Raw genomic sequence first — 19,820 nt, 5'->3', positions numbered from 1 at the left:
ATGGGTGGAGGTGGAGCCTCCCCATCAGGCTATGCTCATGAGTTCAGTGGGCAGGGCTGCATCCTCCTGGAAGCATAGTTCAATTCACCCAGTGGATGGTACATGTATGATTTATATTAGGCGTCTAAACTTATAGATTCTATGTATTCTTCAGCATGTATCACACAAATGCAGGCACACAGCCAGTGTGTGTGTGTGTGTGTATGCATGAATTTTAATAAAGGCACATTTGATAGTTATATAAAGATTTAATTTACACCACTGTAAACATTTGGGCTGCTTTGTGGGAAAATGTCCTGAAATCCTCTCAACCTGATGCAAAGAATTATGAGGCAGTTTGGTGGAGAAAAGACTCTGCAGAGCAAATTCTTCCCTAACTAATACAAAATGATCCTATAATCCTAAATAGCAGAAAACTACTAGCATGATTTTTTGTGCCTGTCTCTGCCTGCCAAGTGCTGGGCCTGTGATTAGCCCTGTAAATTACATGCTATTACACCATTTTGGTGGTAGTGTTAAAGATCATTCAGGGTCAGAAGTCAAAGTTCTTGGAATTTGAAATCCCCCTTCCCTTTTATTTCAGACCTCTAAAAATGTATTTTATCTCATAGAAAATGCACATTCTCCAGGCAGCTGTGTACCTCCCGGGTCACTACTCTAGATCCATATTTTGGTCCGGGGCCAGGTGCATGGCAGACAACTCAATAACCCTTAATAAATGGAAAAAGAATTGTCTCGGGAACAAAGGAAGCGATAAAAGTCTTGATGGACCGCAGATGTCACTAATACACTTTGCTTCCTTTAATCTTCCCTTTCCTGTTGCCCCAAAGCTCTGCTTCCACTGCAGCTGTGGCTCTCACGACTCCCTTTACATTTGGAGCACTGGGGGAGCTTAAAAATCACCCAGCCATGGCCTGCCCCATCAAAGGTGCTGGTGTCCCTAGTTGCCTGTCCTAGCAAGACGCATAGTGGCATGCAGTCGTTTTGGAAAGAATGAAGGAAGGAAATAAAGGGTGGAGTAACAGAAAGAAGAAAGGTGGACTGATCATGTATACAGTAAATGGTAAGTACAAATCATTTGTAAATCACCTTAATTACATACAAACACATTGTCTATGTGGTCCTCCATCCTTATTTCAACAGCATTTACAAACAAGTCAAATATAAATATCCTTGTAAATATTGGTTAGAGGTTGTATGCTAATTTTAAAATAATAGAATTGGTGGCCAGCAAATAGCACATCTCTAGAATCTTAGAAACAAAGCCCATTTTCACCCCATAGAGTTGCAGGCTTGAAACTTGGGCTTGACGGAAAGTTTCCCTGGTCCCCTGATTCTTTATAGAAAAGACATTTCCTTGTGCTCATTTTTCCAGAAACGTTATGAAAATGCTTCTACTTCCCTTCATCTGGTGGTAGTTCTCATCTCCCTAAAGAGTGTGTGGGCCGCATATCCAAAGGCAGCCCTGACCATGTGAACCTTTCCATGTAAAATCAGTGTTTCAACCAGGAACTACAGATTGCTACAACCAAGCCAGTGGGGCCCAATCCTACACATTGCCCTTGAATGAGAACCTGCTTCTCTTGCAAGTCAGCCAGCAGTGGCCGTGTTTGAGAAGGTATCTTAGCTAAATGGACATTCTCACCAACACACACTTGTGCTTTTAAAAGCTAAGTGGCCTCAGGATAGGGCTTAATGTGCTGTGTTTAAAAGTTCATCTAGTCAGGAAATTGTAAATATAAAGTTACATTTCCCTGTCACGTATCATTCTACAGCTCATTAAATGCCCCTTAATTGCATCTTCAGAGTTCAGGGTCCTAACCTATTTCAGCTTCACTAGCAAACTGAAACCTTAACGCCCAGACCACTGGTGTTTTATTTACCTACCAAGGTTATCGAAAGAACTTCCTTTAGGGCTGAGCAGTCCCTGATTAATGAACATGACTTAGAAGTTGAAAGGCTACATCTTTCTAGTTTCGCTTGTTTTAGCACACATTTTAATTGTTTATATTTCCTTAAGAACATCTTCTAGCGACACATGTTAATGGTCCTGGGGGGCCAAGAGTCTGGGTCTGATGAATGACAGAGCCTACCAAGTAAAACATTCCCATTTAAATGAGCCCAGTTCTTCCATTGTTGGTTGGATCCAGGCATCTCTGCGCCATTGGGGGCTGGGAGGGGGAGGGGAACAGACTCTACCGACCTTAAGCCAATGGAAGCCCCTTCTTCCATACCCTCTGAAGACAGTGAAGGCAATGTTAGTACTCTCCTTGAGAAATTTCAGGAAAGAGAAGGTAACTCTTGGTGAACCGTAATGGAGGAGAAGGGTGCTTATCCAGGGCCTTCTTTCTTTAGACCTGCAGCCCAGCCTGCCACAGACAAGCAACTGTTCCTTCAGAGTCACATAAAAATAGTGTAGGCACAGAAGCCACGTCCCCCTGCTGGCTCCTTGTGAAGTCGGTTTATCTGTGCTGGTCACAGTCCAAGCACAGACTGCAGTGACCTGAGTGAGTCCCTTGTGTGAGGTGTGTCTTCAGGTGTGTCTTCAGGCCTTGCAACTTTTTTTTTAACCATTAAGCATGCCAGCAAACAAAAGGAAGGGAATGCCCATAGTCATGGAACAGTGCGATTTCACCTGAAGGTAGGTAGTGGCATCTTTTCACAGTCAGTCTCCAAATTTAAATCTCATAAAATACCCAAGATGCTGCGAGCCAGTGTGTCTTTTTAGTCTCTCATTTCACCAAGCCATCCGATGATATATTTACCTGGGAATGGTTTGATTAAGTTGCTCTGCTGGGTGAACACTGCAATTTTGCCAGGGAGTTACTTTGTTATTTGGACATATTTTATGCCAAGAAAAAATTTAAAAAGCATATTGTTGTTTAGGGAAACAAGAAAAGTAGATTTTTTTTTTTTTGTAAAAAGTATGTTGTTGTTTAGGGTGACACTGGGATCACCCAAGTATGGCAGAGTGAGGGTAGTTTGGAAAGAAAGATAGCAAATGACAGGTTTTGTTTTGTGGAGCCAGAGAGTGGATGGCTGGTTAACTGGGAGGTACTTATTTAAATCCAGTGGCCTTGAAAGACAACTGCTACAAAGAGGCAACTCTGTCAGATGACTTTGCAAAGATGATGTGGGAAGGGCCAGAGGCTGCACAAAATGATGATGTGGATGTTCAAAAGGACTGGATCATTCCATGGAATTCAGTGGATCTCAAAGAAAAGTCCAACACTGCCCCCTGAGATTGGGAAGGGGACAGTAAAATGTCATTTAAAACATTTAAAAAAAACAAAATAATAATCTTTACTCATATTTAATGTTTAGATTGGGGTATTAATATGGTCTGTATGTTAAACAGTCACTTGTCAGGCTAGAGTCAGGACGCAAAGTCAATGCATCTGTGCTTTGTTTGCAGTCTCCATTTACCACACCTCCTCCCCCACCACATCCATCACCTCCAGCATCCCCTCCTTCTCTACCACAATCACCACTTCCTCTTCCTCGTCCTTCTTCTGCTCATTCTCCTCCTCCACCACTCCCACTTCCCACCATCACCACCCTCTCCTCCACCACCATTGTTGGTACTCTGTCTGGATTCCACCCCCACAGTTACCTGGCAACAGTCAGGTAGGCCTGGCCCACTATAAAAGGGGCTGCTTGCCCCCCTCTCTCTTATCCTCTCGTTCTCTCTTGCCTTCTTGGGCTCTTCCCTTTCCCCTTCCTCCCCCCTCCACATGGCCATGGCCGGCCTCTACCTCTCTCTCTCTCTCTCTCTCTCTCTCTCTCTCTCTCTCTCTCTCTCTCTCTCAAAGCAAACATTTAATTGGGCCTGGCTTACAGTTTCAGAGATTTAGTCCATTTTCATCATAGCAGAAAACATGGCAGGCATGCAGTCAGACGTAACACTGGAGACATAGCTGAGTGTTCTGCATATTGATCCAAGGGCTGACAGGATGAGACTATCTTCTAGGGGGCTAATAGGAGTGGAATTGGGTGGGACATCAGAGCCAGCCCCCACAGTGATACACTTCCTCCAAAAAGACCACACCTCCTGGTAATGCTACTCCCTGGCCAAGCATATTCAAGCTACCACATTCCACTTGCTGGCCCCCGTATGATTGTTCAAACACATGAGTGCATGGGGGGTCACACTTAAACAAAGCGTAATGCAGAATACTTGAGCTCCAACTTCAAAATCATCTATAGAAATCTCAAAAACTTAAAGAGTCCAAAGGTCAAAGTCTCTTCTGAGACTAGCCCTATCAGGGGTTGATCTCTACTGCTCTCTTAACTCCCCTCACCAGTGCCCTAAATAACCTCTATTCTATGCTATACCGGTGTGTGTGTGTGTGTGTGTGTGTGTGGTCCCTCAGGGGAAGGGATGCCTGGGCATGGGCCCCCTGAGGCACTTCCTTCCTCCCCATCTCCCATGCCCATGGAACATATCTTAATAGCCTCTTTCTCTTTTTATGATTACAACAATCACCACCACCACCTCCACCACCACCATCTCCTTCACCACCACTGTCACCACCTCCACCATCATCATCACCAGCATCATCTCCATCATTATGCAAACTATTTTTCATTCAGTCTGACTCAGCCCTGTATTCCTTCTTCTGAGAACCCATAACTTAATTCAGTGGCAGCTGGCTCTGGTCTATAGTTGGGGAGAGAAACCAGGCTTTCTATACTTCTTCCCACCACACAAGGAAGAAACCACAACAGCAACATGCAGGACTTTTCCTAGGAAGGTTTTATTGAAGGGTTTGCCCAGCCTATATTGTGGGAGGTTTTCAACCTCACCCTTGCTGTGGGCTAATCGGTTATTAACTGTTGGTGCTATTGTTATTGCAAACAAGTCTTGTCGCAGGAGAACTGTCAAGGCAACCCAGGGCAGGATTCCTATGTGACTTGTGCCTGAATGAAAGCTGAACCCTTGGAATGTGGCCCTGACCTTCCGGGCCTGGTTTTCCTGCTCTGTCCCCCATGGTCTCTTACCAGTCTGCTGCTCAAATTGTCTCTGCAGCCTCCAGACAGTCTCCGTATTTGTTACAGTGATTCGTGCCACCTTTTTAGCCTGTTTGACATTTTCTAGAAAGAATGTGGAAAGGGATGCTTTATTCTCCAAATGAGGGAGCTGTACTTTTAAAGAAAGTGAACCACCCTAACCTAATTGCAAGCTAATGGGGTAACTGTGAAGAATAGTGCCTTTGAGAGTGCAGGGAAGAGGCTCTTGTACCTGACGGACACCGGGTTTTCCGGTGGAGATAAAATAACAAAACAAAAAACTATCTCTTTGATAAGGAAAAGCCAGCTATGCACTTTCTTTTGAGAAGTTCGAATGGCTTCCTTAACCGTGCTGCCCTCCTGGGTGGGCTCTAGGGACTGATCTGTCCTGATGGGAACTGGACTCCTGCAAGCGGCTCCCCTGGCTCTTTGGAGGAAGGCCTACTTACTCTCATGCTCAGTCCCCGTGTAAAGGAGGACAAAGCAATCTCCATTCACAGAGAACTACATCCTCTCAAACTGAAAGGCAAGAGTGTGATGGGAGAAAGTGCCATTGGGTCAGCCAGCGTCCATGGTGGTCTGCGAGCCATGAACACTCAGCTCACTGGACACCGAACAAATGCCCTCCCACTCTCCCTACTTCTCTTGAGGGCTTCCGTGTTCCTATTGATGTCCTTTGCAGGCTGTGTAAGATTTCTCCCTCGGCTGCTGTCCTCTGGCACCTGGGGTAACTCTAGCTGGGAAATGGGTCTCCCTTCCCAAAGCTGCACTGTGGATTTGCTCCTCACACCATCCCAGGCAAGCCCTCTTCATGTCTAGCAAGCAACACTATTTATTACTTATGAATCTGAGAAGAGTGGTAATGACAGAGGATCAGGAGGAGTCGATAGGGTGCAGGGTGTGTGTGTGTGTGTGTGTGTGTGTGTGTGTGTGTGTGTATTCACATGTGCGGCTCATGTGCTCAAGATTAGCAGACAGAGTTTGGAGTGTCTGCTGCACCCCTACAGTGCCATGTCTCCAGATGCCTTGCCCTAGCTTGATGACACTGCAGATTGCAGTCAGGAGTGGCTGACCTTGAAAGCTGCTTCTGTCATTTGGCAGCTATGGCTGAGGAATCAATTCTTCGCAGCATAAATGTAGCACAAGGCACACCACCAGTTCCTCATAACTTAGACTGCGAGGCACTCATATCATTTACATTTTCCAGAAGGCTCATTGAAAACATGAGTAGCAATGAAATCAATGTTGAAAATATACTGACCCTAACTAACTATATAATTATGAAATGTTAATATATACCTATATATACATATATACACACAAATATACATGTACACACATGTTACATTGGGTTGCAACAAATACTAATAAATCACTGATGTATTTTACATTGGCTACTTTGCATAAAAGGTTCAAAGTTCTGTGTGTGTGTGTGGTGTGTGTGTGTGTATTGGATTCACAGAGTTTGGGCCACGTTTTCAGCACTTCACTAACTACTCTATTAACAGCACAGATTGATACCACAAATTTAACTACATAGAAATTTGAGCATTTGGGGGTAGGAGCAGGCTTGTTTCTGGTTGGCTAGTTTGTGTGAAAATGCATACATGTTAATTAAATACATTTAAATACATGTGGAAAGAAATTGGCTCCTTGGTCCCCTTTTAGAAGGGTAATGCTGTTGGCAAACATTTTGTAGCCCTTGAAATCGGGCTTTGAATATGACTTTGAGGTTGTCCTCTGGTAAGAAGGAAGACACTCCTTTTGGGGAAAGATTTGTGTGAGAGTGGAAAGACTCACTCCTGGGGTGTGTCCCGCACATTTGAATGCATTTATTGATAACGGTCAGTGGACATTCTTAAGAGATAAGTGATCAACAAGGAGAGAAAATGACCCCTAGAAAGGACCACCAGGACTGTCATATTCATTTAGCAGAACAACCTAACACCACATCATTATTGAACATCTTCGGCATTGTGCTGTTCTAGGTAACTGGTTAGAGCCCTGTGTTAGAACCCTGGCTTTCTGAATGTGTTTCAAGTTGGCTTTGCCTCTCGCGCCCCTCCACTAGCAGCTCAGTGGTGAGCACGAGCTTGGGAGCAGAGGCCGAGAGGCACTGTTTGTGGAACCTCTGCACACCCACTCAGGCCTGTTGTTCACTTTCGCTTTTCTTCATTCTTCTTGGCAATGGCAAGAAGGTGGGTAAGAGGGTGGTTATTCCCAGCTAGCTTTCTCCATCTCCTTGTCTTCCCCTTTTGCCTAAACTCAGAAGCAAAATCTCTCATTTTAAGAGTGACCTGGTTGCAGATTTGACTACTGTTTCATTCAACAATTGCATTGCTGTTCTGCCTTAGTCCTTTCCAAATAACCTTGGGGACTCAGACTTTCTGTGTTATACACCCCCAAGTCCCCATAAAACTGAAGAAGGAGAAGGGCCAAGCTTGTGAACCAGGACCACTGGAGGCAAGTCTTTGTCCAAGCAAGTATACTAGCTCCTCCTCCAGTCAGAAGAGTTCTTAAACGTTGTCCTCCTTAGCTGAATTCAAGCTTTTCTTTTGCTTCTTGGTGTTTGGGAAACCTTTGGGAATCATCCTTTGAAGAAACCTTTGGGAATCATCTTTTGTTGAGCTGGATATTAGTGCAATTAATTCTCTCTGTTCAGAGGCAAGGCAGCAGTGGGTCCTGCTAATTGCTTCAAGCAGAAAGAATTGCCAGCCACTTTGGAGACTGCAATAGAAGAATGATAAGAAAAGCATCCCAAAAAAGGAATCCTGGAGAACTGCATTATAGGGGTTTCGATGATTTAGCATCTGTAGGGAAAGTTTCTTTTTAAAGAGATTTTTTTTTTGATTAGTGAACAGGAGGACATTCAAAAGTAAGACAGATAGAGGCCCACTGGGAATGCTGAGCAGCCTGGAATAGCTTAGGCTTCTGTTCAATCATTTCCCCAAACAGGAAACCACAAAATGTTAGAGATTAAGGTCACTAGATCACTGGGAAAAGAGCATACGTTTGTCTGCAAAGCATTATGATGTATTGTGAGTGGGCCAAAATGCAAGCATAAATCTTTCATCGAAAAAATGCAACAACAAAAACCCACCCTTCACACAAAAGACCAATTTGCTTTTCCACCGGACCAAGGGGCCCAAACTGCCTCCAGCAACATTTCTGTAATCTTCCTGCTGAAGGTACAGGCAGTCAGAACAGAAGGAGACAACTTTGGGCTGTCTGTTGGTAAAGTTTAGGTCTGTAAGTGGGCTTCATCTCATTTATTTTCTCTTACTCTTTTATATTTGTGGCTATGGAAACATTGAACCAAAATGAACCTTTGTATACAGTTCTGACTCAGCCTTTCTTTGTTATAGAGCCTATGTTAAGAGCACACATCTCTCTCTCTATCCTGGTTGCTTTGTGGCACCCCAAATTTGTTTGAGGCATAGTCTAGGCTGGGAGAACATGGAGCCTCTCTGGATGGCTCAGTGGGGTGCTCGTCTGGGGTTGCGGATGCTCCTGCAGGGTATCTGGCTATGACCTAAGACTTAGATCCAACAAACCCACTATCCCATTAGAGGAGAAAGCAGCTTCCTTGCTGAATTGATCTCTCAGTGAACTGCTGATTTATGTGCTTTGAGAATCTGAAATGTTTATGGTGTCAGTTATTAAAATGGCTAGCCTGTCAGAAAGGCCGGAGTGAAGCTGACTGGTGTTGGCCACTCTTCTGAGGAAAACATCAAGCATGAAAGGGCAAGCTTGCCTCTCCTCGTCTGATTGTCCATTGTTTCACAAAGTTTAGGAAAGTCAGCTGCATCAGGACAAGGGTCACCCCTTTCTTATATCTGTTCCCAGGTGCTTGGCCCCTCAGTTGCCTGTATAAATATTTGCCTGTTCGACAAGCATGTGCTGATTGAACAGTCAAACAAACACCACATCACATATCTAAGTGAGAATGCTCTCAGCTCCATCAGAGACAAAAGGCCACTTCCCTTCCATCCAGCTGTAAGGGACAGCAACTGCCTGCAGGTCCAGGAAAGGGAGGAAATAAATGAGCTGGCTTGGATTGAGACCTATTGATTTTTTTCACAGACAGAGACATGGGTACAGACAAATATATTTTTTCTTTTCTTAAAAATAAAAAGACAATGCCAACACTAATGCTGACTGTAGGAGATCATTGCCCTAAGGTCTGTGTGTGAGGACACTAGACAAGGATAGAACCGTGTCTGTGGGGAAACTTGTTGTGGCGAAGGGGTGGGGAGAGTGCAGGTTGATCAGGTTTCCCTGTTGTATTTTGGGCTCCTGTTGCATATTTTGTAGATTGGGAAATATGAAAACAATAGAACTTTGTTTTGCAGTTTTGGAGGATGCACGCCTGAGATTGCATGCCAGTGTGGCTGGCTGCAGCCAGAATCCTCTTAGGAGTTCAACTTGTTCCTTTCTGGTATCATCACATGGAAGAAGAAGGAGGAGAAAGAGGAGGAGGAGGAGGAGGAGGAGGAGGAGGAGAGGGAGGAGGAGGAGGAGGAGGAGGAGGAGGAGGAGGAGGAGAAAGAGAAGGAAGAAGAAAGAAGAAAGGAGAAGAAGAGAAGGAAGAAGGAAGAGAAGAAGAGAAGAAAGGAAAGAAGAAGAAAGAAAAAGAAAGAAAGAAAGAGAGAAAGAAAGAAAGAAAGAAAGAAAGAAAGAAAGAAAGAAAGAAAGAAAGAAAGAAAGAAAGAAAGAAAGAAAGAAAGAAGAAAAGAACTATTTTCCTGGGGCCCTTCCAGTGCTAAGAGGTCCACCTTGACCTGACTCATCCAAAGACTCCTCCTTCTAAGTATATGATGTTGTGTGTTAGAATTCGTCAGGGCCTTGAATCTCAAATGTCCCTCACAAGTTCATGCTCTCCATCTGTAGCTGGTGGCACTACAATTTTGGAAGTTGTGGAACCTTTAGGAAGTGGGGCCTGGCTGGCAGAGATAAGTCAGTAGGATGGGTCTTAGAAGGTAATTTCTTTTTCTGCCCTCACTCTCTGCCTCTTGGTTGGCTGAAATGTGATAGACATCTACCCCATGTTCTTGTTGCTGCATATCATGCTGATGAATGCAGGTCTCAGGCACCAATACAGACCTTTGTACTGTAGTAGAAGTCCATACTTAAAGTTTGCCTTTGCACTTGATAAGGAGTAACAATGGCATTGGTAGAACCCTGCTCTTCAGATTACAGGAAGCTTTTTAGATGACATGACTTCCCCCCAAACACCCTGAGCTATAGATATGCTACTGTTTTAGGGCTGAGAATGAGTTAGTGACACAACAAAGCTCACTCAGTGAGCACAGGCCTGGTTGCAAAGGTCAGGGCTGGAGTTTAAGACTTCTGTCTGCACATATCATGCGGCCTTTACAAGCCTTTCTGTTGGCTGTCATCCTGTGGTCTATGTAGCACAGCTGTGTCAGATTCTAATTCTCATGGCCTTAGTTACACATTTCATTTGGAAAATACTGAGTTGGTCTGTGTTTTGCTTCAAAGGTGGCTGTGATGAGATTATTACTGAGATGTTGGTTTTTTTTCCCCATGCCTAGGATGCTGTGAGCAGTGTATGCACAGATCACAGGATTCTCCCCATCCCTACATGCCTTTATCCCTGTTTTATGGGTGAGGAAATGTTGGTGGATAGGCCTAGAGCTTAGTTGGGGTATATCTGCTATTTAGTGCAGAGCTAGTGTCCAAACCCTTGCAGAGCCTGTGGTCTTAGCTACAAGCAGGCATGCCTCATTCCGAAGGATAATATTACCATGACTTTAACTTTGTATCTGTAAATAGGGGCCCATGGCAGACGTGCACTGTCAAAGAAGATTATTGGAAACATGGTCTGGGCTTCAGCAGACCTGAACTTTAGCCTCTTTGCATCTAAAACAGGATCAATAACCTGGCCTTCTGGGTGTTCTATAAGACACTGAGCACACTTCCCAAGACAGAACAAAACTGGGTTCTAATGTCCAAGAAGGGTGTTGTTTTTTCCTCTGTGCCATTTACCACAGTTGCATAGTATTCAGTGTGGGGAAATTTCTTGTGATATTGAATTCTAGACTTTTATGTGCCTTTAGAGTAGTAATGATTTAATAATTTATAGTTCTAGCTTTTCAAGAAAAACTGAGTCGTTATAAGCAATGTGCATAAAATAAGTGTTAGAAGGCTGTTCTCTCGAGAATTGGAGTGTGTGTGTGTGTGTGTGTGTGTGCACATGTGGGCACATGTGGGCACATGTGGGCACAGATTTATCCTGGCCACTTGGCTTCCTCCTGAGGCTCTGTGCATGAATTTTATCTGAAATGAATTTTGTCTATAAACCATCACAGACCATGAGGGTTTACTTTTAAAGTGCTTCATGGGTCCTTCCAAGTCATTGTAAGGTAATCAGCACACTGGATAAGAGGGAGACAAAACCCTCTGGACTACTGCACATGGGGCTTCATGCTGGGAGCTCTGAGTGGATGATCTCATTGATTCTCACTTCTGTTGTGGAGATGTCACCAGGTCTGTGCCTGGCCTCAGCATTCGGGCATGAGTGGCACTGGTCCGGTGCTGTTTATACCCACATTTTGTAGATTTTAGCAGTGGAAACATGGGGACTGTTGATTGGAAAGCATTAATGGGTCACAAAATTCTCAGAATGCATGAAGGACTGTGAAAATAAAGGAACCAGAGAGGGCAGAGAACTTGTACAGGCTTCAGGGTCCCCTGTGTCCTGTTGCCTACCAGCCAAATTATAAGTGAAGAGCTTTGAGCCTCTCACCCTAAGTCATATACCAGGACTTCTGGCAGAGACAGAGACTGAGTGACAACCTCTGAGGTGCTGTGTCCAGTGTGTACAGGGCACCAAAAGTGTTACCAAGAGAAGTCAGAGTGGACCTGACTAGAACAGCAGGCGATTCCACATGACATGGTATAGAAACTTTGAAGAGTGGACTCCCCACCCTGGGAACATCAGTTGATTTCAGGGGAGTAGGGAGTGGGGCAGGTACAGCGTAGAGAGTCCTTTCTTCAGGCAGCTCATGGCATTGCACAGCAACCCCAAGAAGACCCCAGATGTGGGCTTTGAAAGTACTTATGTGAAAACCCTGGAAAATGATTCAGGATGTAGACACAGGTAAAGACTTTCAAAAGCAGGCTCCATTGGCACAGGAAACAATAACAAGACATGAGAGGTGGGCACATAAAATTAAAAAGCTTCTGCACATCAAAGGAAAACATTGCAATAGAGGGACTGCCTACAGAATGGGAGACAATCATTGTCAGCCATTCATCCGACAGGGGATTAATATCTATGCTACATAAAGAACTCCAAATGAAACACCAAAAAAATTTAATCCAATCATTGTCCAGTGAAAAGAATGGAACAGATGATGCCCAACAGTAGTACATGTTCAAGAAATCTATAAAAAATGTTCAGCATCCATAGTCTTCAGGGCAATATAAACCAAAGCTATATAGAAAGGTAGACATTTGCAATCCCAGCACTGGGGATGTGGAGAGAGAAAGATTTCAGGGAGTTTCTGGCCAGCTAACCTCCCTACTTGGCCAGTGAGAGACCTTGTCTTAATAAAAACAAAAAACAAAATAAAAACAAACAGAAAATAACAAACAAAAGTAGCAAGTCCCTGAAGAATGGTTTTCAGGGCTGTCCTCTTTCCTCATATGCATGTGCGCACCTACATACACAAAGTTCTCTCTCTCTCTCTCTCTCTCTCTCTCTCACACACACACACACACACACACACACCCCACCAGCACTGACAAAAACCTAAGTGGAGAGTCCATCTTTCCCCAATGAGAATGATCATCATAAAAAATAAAATTGAGGACAAATACAGGCAAGCAAGGATGGGTGGTCTTGGTAATGGAAATTTCTATGCTGTTTTGGAGGAGTGTAAGCTGGCACATCCATGGTGGAAGTCATTATGGAGGTTCCCAAAAAAACTAAAACTAAAAGTGCCATATGGCACAGCTGTGCCACACCTGGGTGCATAAGCAGAGGAATCCGAAGTGAGCGTTCCATAGAGGCACTGCACATCCATGTTTATTGAAGCACTGACCACGACAGCGAAGTTATGGACTCTGGTTAGATGTCCATCAACATGTACAGATAAGGTAAATGTTGAATAGACACATACACAGTAGAGTTTTATTGAGACAGAAAGGAGAACAAAATTTTGCATTTGCAAAAAGGTGGATTGAATAAAAGATCATGTTATAAGGAACTATGCTCAGAAAATCAGAACATAAATATGTTTTTTCATATGTACATTATAGGTTTGTGTGCGTGTGTGTATGTGTCTGCTCATTTGGCTGTATGTAAATGGAGAAGTAGGAAGGAAAGGGATGGATAAGAGAGTGATGTGGGAGTAAAATGAGCAGAACACATAATATACTGGTATAGAAATCATGAAGAAACCTAAGATTTTTATAATTAATACATACTAAAAACAAAATTATAATAAAAATCAAGGAAAGCCACCTTCAGGAGAGGTGGACAAAGTGCCCAAGGTTGCTGATGGAAGCAAGAACTGGGTTTCACATTCACCGACTTGCAGTTTCCAGGGGTGTTTGGTGACACTGGTCACTTAGTCATAGGGATCAGCACTTTCTCCTTTAGAAGGACTCGGTTGCTTTATGAAAGAGCTGAGGTAAGATTTTGAAGGATCCATGAGTCACCCAGTACCTCATACACTCATGGCTTCTTAACAACACAGGAGCTATATTACCTATAGCCTCTACCTCAGGAAGGTGGGTAAGAATAAATCTATGTTTAGAGGGATTCACAGAATACAGATTAAAACACGTTTGCTGTGCTTATTTTTGCACTTTTAAAATGTATTGTGTATATCTATATACACATGTATGCTTGTGCCAGAGGACATATGGATGTAATAGGAGAGGGCTAAAATGAAGTAATTTCTCTCCTTCCATGTGTAGGTTCCAGGGGTGAAAGTCAGTCAAGCTTGCCACCACTGGGTGGCACAAACAAGTCGAGCATCCTTTGACTCCTGGCTGCCACCATGATGTTTCCTCGCTCTCTCTCAGGTTGAACGTATGCACGTGTTTTACAAACATGGCAATTACAGAGTCTAAATAAGTAGACTGCAGGATTTTTTAAAAGAATTATTTATTTATTTTATGTGTATAAGTACACTGTAGCTGTCTTCAGACACACCAGAAGAAGGCATGGAATCCCATTACAGATGGTTGTAAGCCACTGTTTTAGTCAGGGTTCCTATTCCTGCACAAACATCATGACCAAGAAGCAAGTTGGGGAGGAAAGGGTTTATTCAGCTTCTACTTCCACATTGCTATTCATCACCAAAGAAAGTTAAGACTGGAACTCAAGCAGGTCAGGAAGCAGGAGCTGATGCAGAGGCCATGGAAGGATGTTTCTTACTGGCTTGCTTCCCCTGGCTTGCTCAGCCTTCTCTCTTATAGAACCCAAGAATACCAGCCCAGGGCTGGCACCACCCACAAGGGGCCCTCTCCACTTGATCACTAATTGAGAAAATGCCCCACAGTTGGATCTCATAGACGCACTTCCCCAACTGAAACTCCTTTCTCTGTGATAACTCCAGCTTGAGTCAAGTTGACATACAAAACCAGCCAGTACAGCCACCATGTGGTTGCTGGGAATTGAACTCAGGACCTCTGGAAGAGCAGGTCTTAACTGCTGAGCCATTTCTCCAGCCCTCAAGCTGCAGTTTTTGATTGTTTTTTTGTCACACAATAAGCATTTTTCCATGTTAGTAAATAACAGCCAGTTCCACTGTGCTAACCAGCCAGCCCTCCACAGAACTAGGGAGCTGATCCAAGAATGACTTTGCCCTTTGTGGGCCTCACAGCTGACAGGCAGGTGTGTGGGGAACTGGGAGATTCGGGGTGTTGCCTAGTTCATCTCTGAAAAACAGCTCTAACTGTCTTTCCTTACTCCTTGCTTAATTTGATGTACTACAACAAGGGTGTGTAGCTAAAATCTCACATCTCTCTTCTCCTTGTCTCTAGACTTTCTTGCTTTAATTACCAGCACACCCAGTGGGAAAGTTCGTGTGACTCCCCTGCTCTTAGCACTGAAAACCTTGATCCTGGGAAAGTCCTCAGTATAGGACAGATAGAGTTAGATCAGCGCTGATCGGTATGGGAGCAGCCAGGGTGTGTGTGCTTCTTTCACTGTCTGCAGGTATACGATGCTGGGCACAGGCCTAACTATTCTGTGTCTCTCTGGATGTGAATAGACGGCATGTGCTTGTGGCCTCCAGACTACATGAATCTGGGCTTCTCAACTCACCACTGCTGTCTGGGTTCTGGGCTCTCTGACTTAGTCATTCAGTTCAGAGGTTGCTGGATGAAGACCAAGAAGTCAAACACCCCAACCCCAGGGAGGGACGGGTGTGACTGTGCATTGAAAACCTGGAGAATCTGAGTCTGGTATCTGAGCAATGGCGATAGCACACTGCATCCTGCTGAAGACGGGCATGCAGCTCACAGGCTCCCACTAGTCCTGACATTTTGTTCTTCTGGCTCCTCAGTGTGTTAAAGGGTACCATTCAATGTTTTGTTTCTTTTGGTTTTTTTCAAGACAGGGTTTCTCTCTATAGCCCTGGCTGTCCTAGAACTCACTTTGCAGACCATTTTGAACTCAGAAATCTGCCTGCCTCTGCCTCCCAAGTGCTGGGATTAAAGGCGTGTGCCACCACGGCCTGGCGGTACCATTCAATGTTGAAGGAACGTGTTTCCCTATTGTGATGGTTTGCATATGCTCGGCCCAGGGAGTGGCACTATTAGAAGGTGCAGACCCATTGGAGTAGGTGTGTTACTGTGGGGGTGGGCTTTATGACCTTCATCCTAGCTGCCTGGAAGCCAGTATTCTGATAGCAGCCTTCAGATGAAGATGTAGAACTCTCAGCAACTCCTGTACCATGCCTGCCTGGATGCTGCCATATTCCTGCCTTGAGGAAAATGGACTGGACCTCTGGAGCCTGTAAATGAAACCCCAATTAAAGGTTGTCCTTATAAGAGTTGCCTTGGTCATGGTGTCTGTTCACAGCAGTAAAACCCTAACTAAGACACCCATTAAGTTCACTAACCTAAACCCCAGTTGTCTCTGGAAACCCCTTCATAGACAAATGCAAAATTGTGCTTTAGCAAAAATATTTAGACTTCTTTTACCCTAGCCAAGCTGGCAACCAAGATAGTCACAACCATTTACTTGATTTCTCTTTTGCTGCATTTGATTTGTGTGCTTTTTAGAAATTAAGTGTTTGCCCTGCTTTGAAAAGGAGATATCCATTGCTTGTTCCCCAAAGTGAGCTTCTGTCTGCATCACTCCACACATGCACGGCTATATATCTGGTTTGTGAAGAGTTTGGAGTAATAGGGAAAGCAGTCAGGGGTGGGCTGTGTTTCAGTTTAGATCAGCAAAGACATCCTGCAATACTGAGCAGACAAGACTGTAAGCTGTGACTTTCGTTATTGTCCCTTAAGAAAGAAGAAAGAAGCAAGTGAACAACAACAACAACAACAACAACAAAAACCCATCTTACATTGGTTTTTAAGATACAGTGATGAGGACTGGAGAGATGGGTCTGTGGTTCAGAGCACTGGCTGCTCTTCCAGAGGTCTTGAGTTCAATTCCCAGCAACCACATGTTGGCTCCCAACCATCTATAATGGGATCTGATGCTCTCTTCTGGTGTGTCTGAAAACAGCTACAGTGTACTCATTATACATAAAATAAGATAATAATTAGAAACATACAGTGATGATATTTTTAAAAAGTAGCTTCCGGTGACTTCTGAGAAAAGATGCTGGTTTGCAGTGCAGCCATGAACAGTCCAGATGAACAACCTGGCAATTAATTAATCCGCATCTTTTCATTGAACTCTGGAAGGAGACCTACTTTGTACATGATAATTTTTGTTAATCAGTAATAATGAGGCCTTCTGAGAACGGTGGAGAATTTGAGCTTTATTCACTGGTACCCATCACGGGTAATTGTTTCCATACTTTTGGAGGCTTTGCACAGGCCATAAGTACTAGGAGCCTTTGAGGTGGTGTTTTGTATAAACAATGGCAAATATTTTATTGCTCAGTTAAGTCAAATCTTTAAAAATGGCCTTAAATCTATCAAGGACTTTCCCCTTTGGGTTCCTGTGTTGGAGAGGGGGTGGTGATGGTGACTGTGCAACATGAAAGGCCGAGTGTTCCTGTGGTGGAGGCCCAGGACTCTTTCATCTTAGCCTGAATCCTATCCCACCTCTGGCTGAGACTTGGGAGTGTGTCAAAGTCATGGGCTTTTTAATTACATTAAAGCCTTTTAGGAAGTCTGTGCCACGCAGAGATGGAAACATGGATCAGAACACTTGATAGCCAATTTGAAGACCGAACCAAAGGTCTCCACTCAGACCAAAACAGAGCCTGAGAGCAGATCAAAGGTTGCACAGACTCTCAGAAAATCTCTCCATTGGGTGAAGTAGCAAGCTCTATAGTTATGATGAGGCTAGTACCGTGAAAACAATGTCAAAATATAGAAAGTAGAGGAGGAAGTGGCTCAGGTCTTAACCGTGTGAATTAAGGAACCACATTATTTTCCAAACGTTTCATTTCACATATGCGTGCTTGTATATATAGGGCATGAGGTAATTGCAATATGGCTTATGTCTGACTTTCTTCATTCATATTTGAAATCTATGGTAAGCATATCCCACCTCCCTTAAATGACTTTACAACAGCCCAGAGAACTCCTAAGCCACGGAACATGTAGCTACTCACCAGTTACAGGCTTTTGGCTTTTGTTAAGTTCTTCGTTATAATGAAACTCAACAAGCATAGTTGTATGACTTTTAGTTTTCTTTTTGTAGAGTGCAAAATGGGATTACTAGGAACAGAAAGGATCCATATTTCTAAACCCCCTCTATGTAAATTTTGAGTTGTGTGGGAGACAGCAAGCTGTCTGGGCATTCTCTATAGCATCTATTTATGTGGGAGGGAAAGATTTGTTCTGGAAAGGAAGGACTTTCTCTGCATGGATGGGTATCATAGTAAAGCAAAGGAGCCAATGGATTTGAGAATTTCCATCTATCTTCCTATTTCAAGAAGTTGTGGTTGCTTCAAACCTGACACAGGAGGAGGACTGAAGAATATGGAATTCTAAGTGTAGTATCTCTTAGTTCCATTAAAATGTTACCTCTTTGTTTATGCACACATGAACACAGAGAGAGGGGGGAGAGGGAAGGGGAGGGGAAGGAGAGAGATGGGGAGGGGGAGGGAGAGGGAAAGGAGAGGGAGAGGGAGAGCGAGCAAGTGAGCGAGCGAGAGCTTTTAAGTTCTGCCTAAACCTCTTAAGAAGGCTGCATCATGAAGACAGAGTGAAATCCAATTTGAGAACTCAACCAGAGGACTGTATTCAGTCCAAATTGGAGACTGGAAAGATCAACATGATACATTATCTTTTGGGACACAAATATCTGTTGACTATGATAAGTTAACTTTGGAAGGATGATACTAGCTGAGACAGGACCGGAGTGTCTTTCAGGTTGTTGGTGTGTGTGGTGATCTGGGAGCAAGTGAGCTTTTTTTCGGATCTGCTAGGGTAGCCTCTGGGGACCTATGTCTGATTCTGCTTCACACCCACCCATCCCTGAATCTGCCCCTTGATTTTCCTTCTGAATTCTAGGTTTGTGACGGTTGGATTTCATTTCAGGTTCTCATCTACAATGGCCAACTGGACATCATCGTGGCAGCTGCCCTGACAGAACGCTCCTTGCTGACCATGGACTGGAAGGGATCACAAGCCTACAGAAGGGCACATAAAAAGGTCTGGAAGATCTTCCAATCGGACAATGAAGTGGCAGGTTATGTTCGTCGAGTGGATAAATTCCATCAGGTATGCAAACAGTTGGGGCATACAGTCGTGGAGTAGGTTGATAAACATAAACCCAAAACACAAAGGTCAGTAAGCCACGGCTGTATGTAAGCAAAGTCATAAGATAGTCAAGATGTAAATGTGTGTGTTCTATAGCCCTCTCTTCAACAGAGAAGATATGGCAAAGTGAAAATCACCGATGTAATCACGGACAGAAGACTAGGCATCGCCTAAGATGTAATGAGATGCTGGGAAAGTTCAAAGCAGAGCAAAACTAATGAGAAAATCCCAGTCTGTTTGGGAATCAAAGGGAACTTGAGGAAAATTCAGTGCAACCTCCTCCCACCATATGTGAACATGTTTTTATAAGCCATATGGAGAAATAACTAGAATAAGATCTCTTGCTAGCTGACCTTGCAGAGTGACTTATGCTTAGGGCTAAAGTATTACTCCTAGAGTTTTCTTTTCTCATTGAGCTTTGAAAACAGTCTTTTATGAATTTTGTAACACGCCTCAGTCAGCATCTCCCATTCCAGTGTCCAGTAATAACTGCCAGTGTTAGGGAAGCTGTACAGGTAAGGCCATCTGGGCATGAAGGTTTCCTTAAGAAAAGACTTCAAATCATGTATTCAATTTAACAGAGGATTAATGGCTTTTTCCTATTTCTAAGAAAACATTATTATAGGCTTTAGGGTTTTTTTTTCACAAACTACTCAATTTCACCTAAACATTTAGAATTTATGAGCTCCTGCAACTTTCATTTAATTCCTCTTAAAGACTTATAGTGATACCAGTAATTTATTTCTCTTTTGCCTGAGGCAAAATGAAGTTATTACAGATTTCAAGTAACAAATAATGTTGCCTTTGTTGATTTCCCTATTGTAGTTTTGCATCCTATTTTATTATTTATGCTTTTATCATATTATTATCTG

General features: G+C 43.6%; 1 protein-coding gene across 2 annotated transcripts in view; it reads left to right on the top strand.

Annotated features, from left to right (window-relative positions):
* The window catches only part of Cpvl (carboxypeptidase vitellogenic like), a 104,139-nt gene that overhangs the window by 60,843 nt on the left and 23,476 nt on the right, over positions 1 to 19,820 (top strand). For both annotated transcript variants that reach the window (XM_052172536.1, XM_052172537.1), the window contains one exon: positions 18,727 to 18,909. In XM_052172536.1, the coding sequence (XP_052028496.1) occupies positions 18,727 to 18,909 (183 nt within the window). The remainder of the gene's footprint in view (positions 1 to 18,726; positions 18,910 to 19,820) is intronic.

This window comes from Apodemus sylvaticus, chromosome 2 (genome assembly GCF_947179515.1).
Source record: "Apodemus sylvaticus chromosome 2, mApoSyl1.1, whole genome shotgun sequence".
Classification (NCBI taxonomy): Eukaryota; Metazoa; Chordata; class Mammalia; order Rodentia; family Muridae; genus Apodemus; species Apodemus sylvaticus.
The sequence above is the reverse complement of the archived record's forward strand: the minus strand, read 5'-3'. Positions and strand labels throughout refer to the sequence as shown.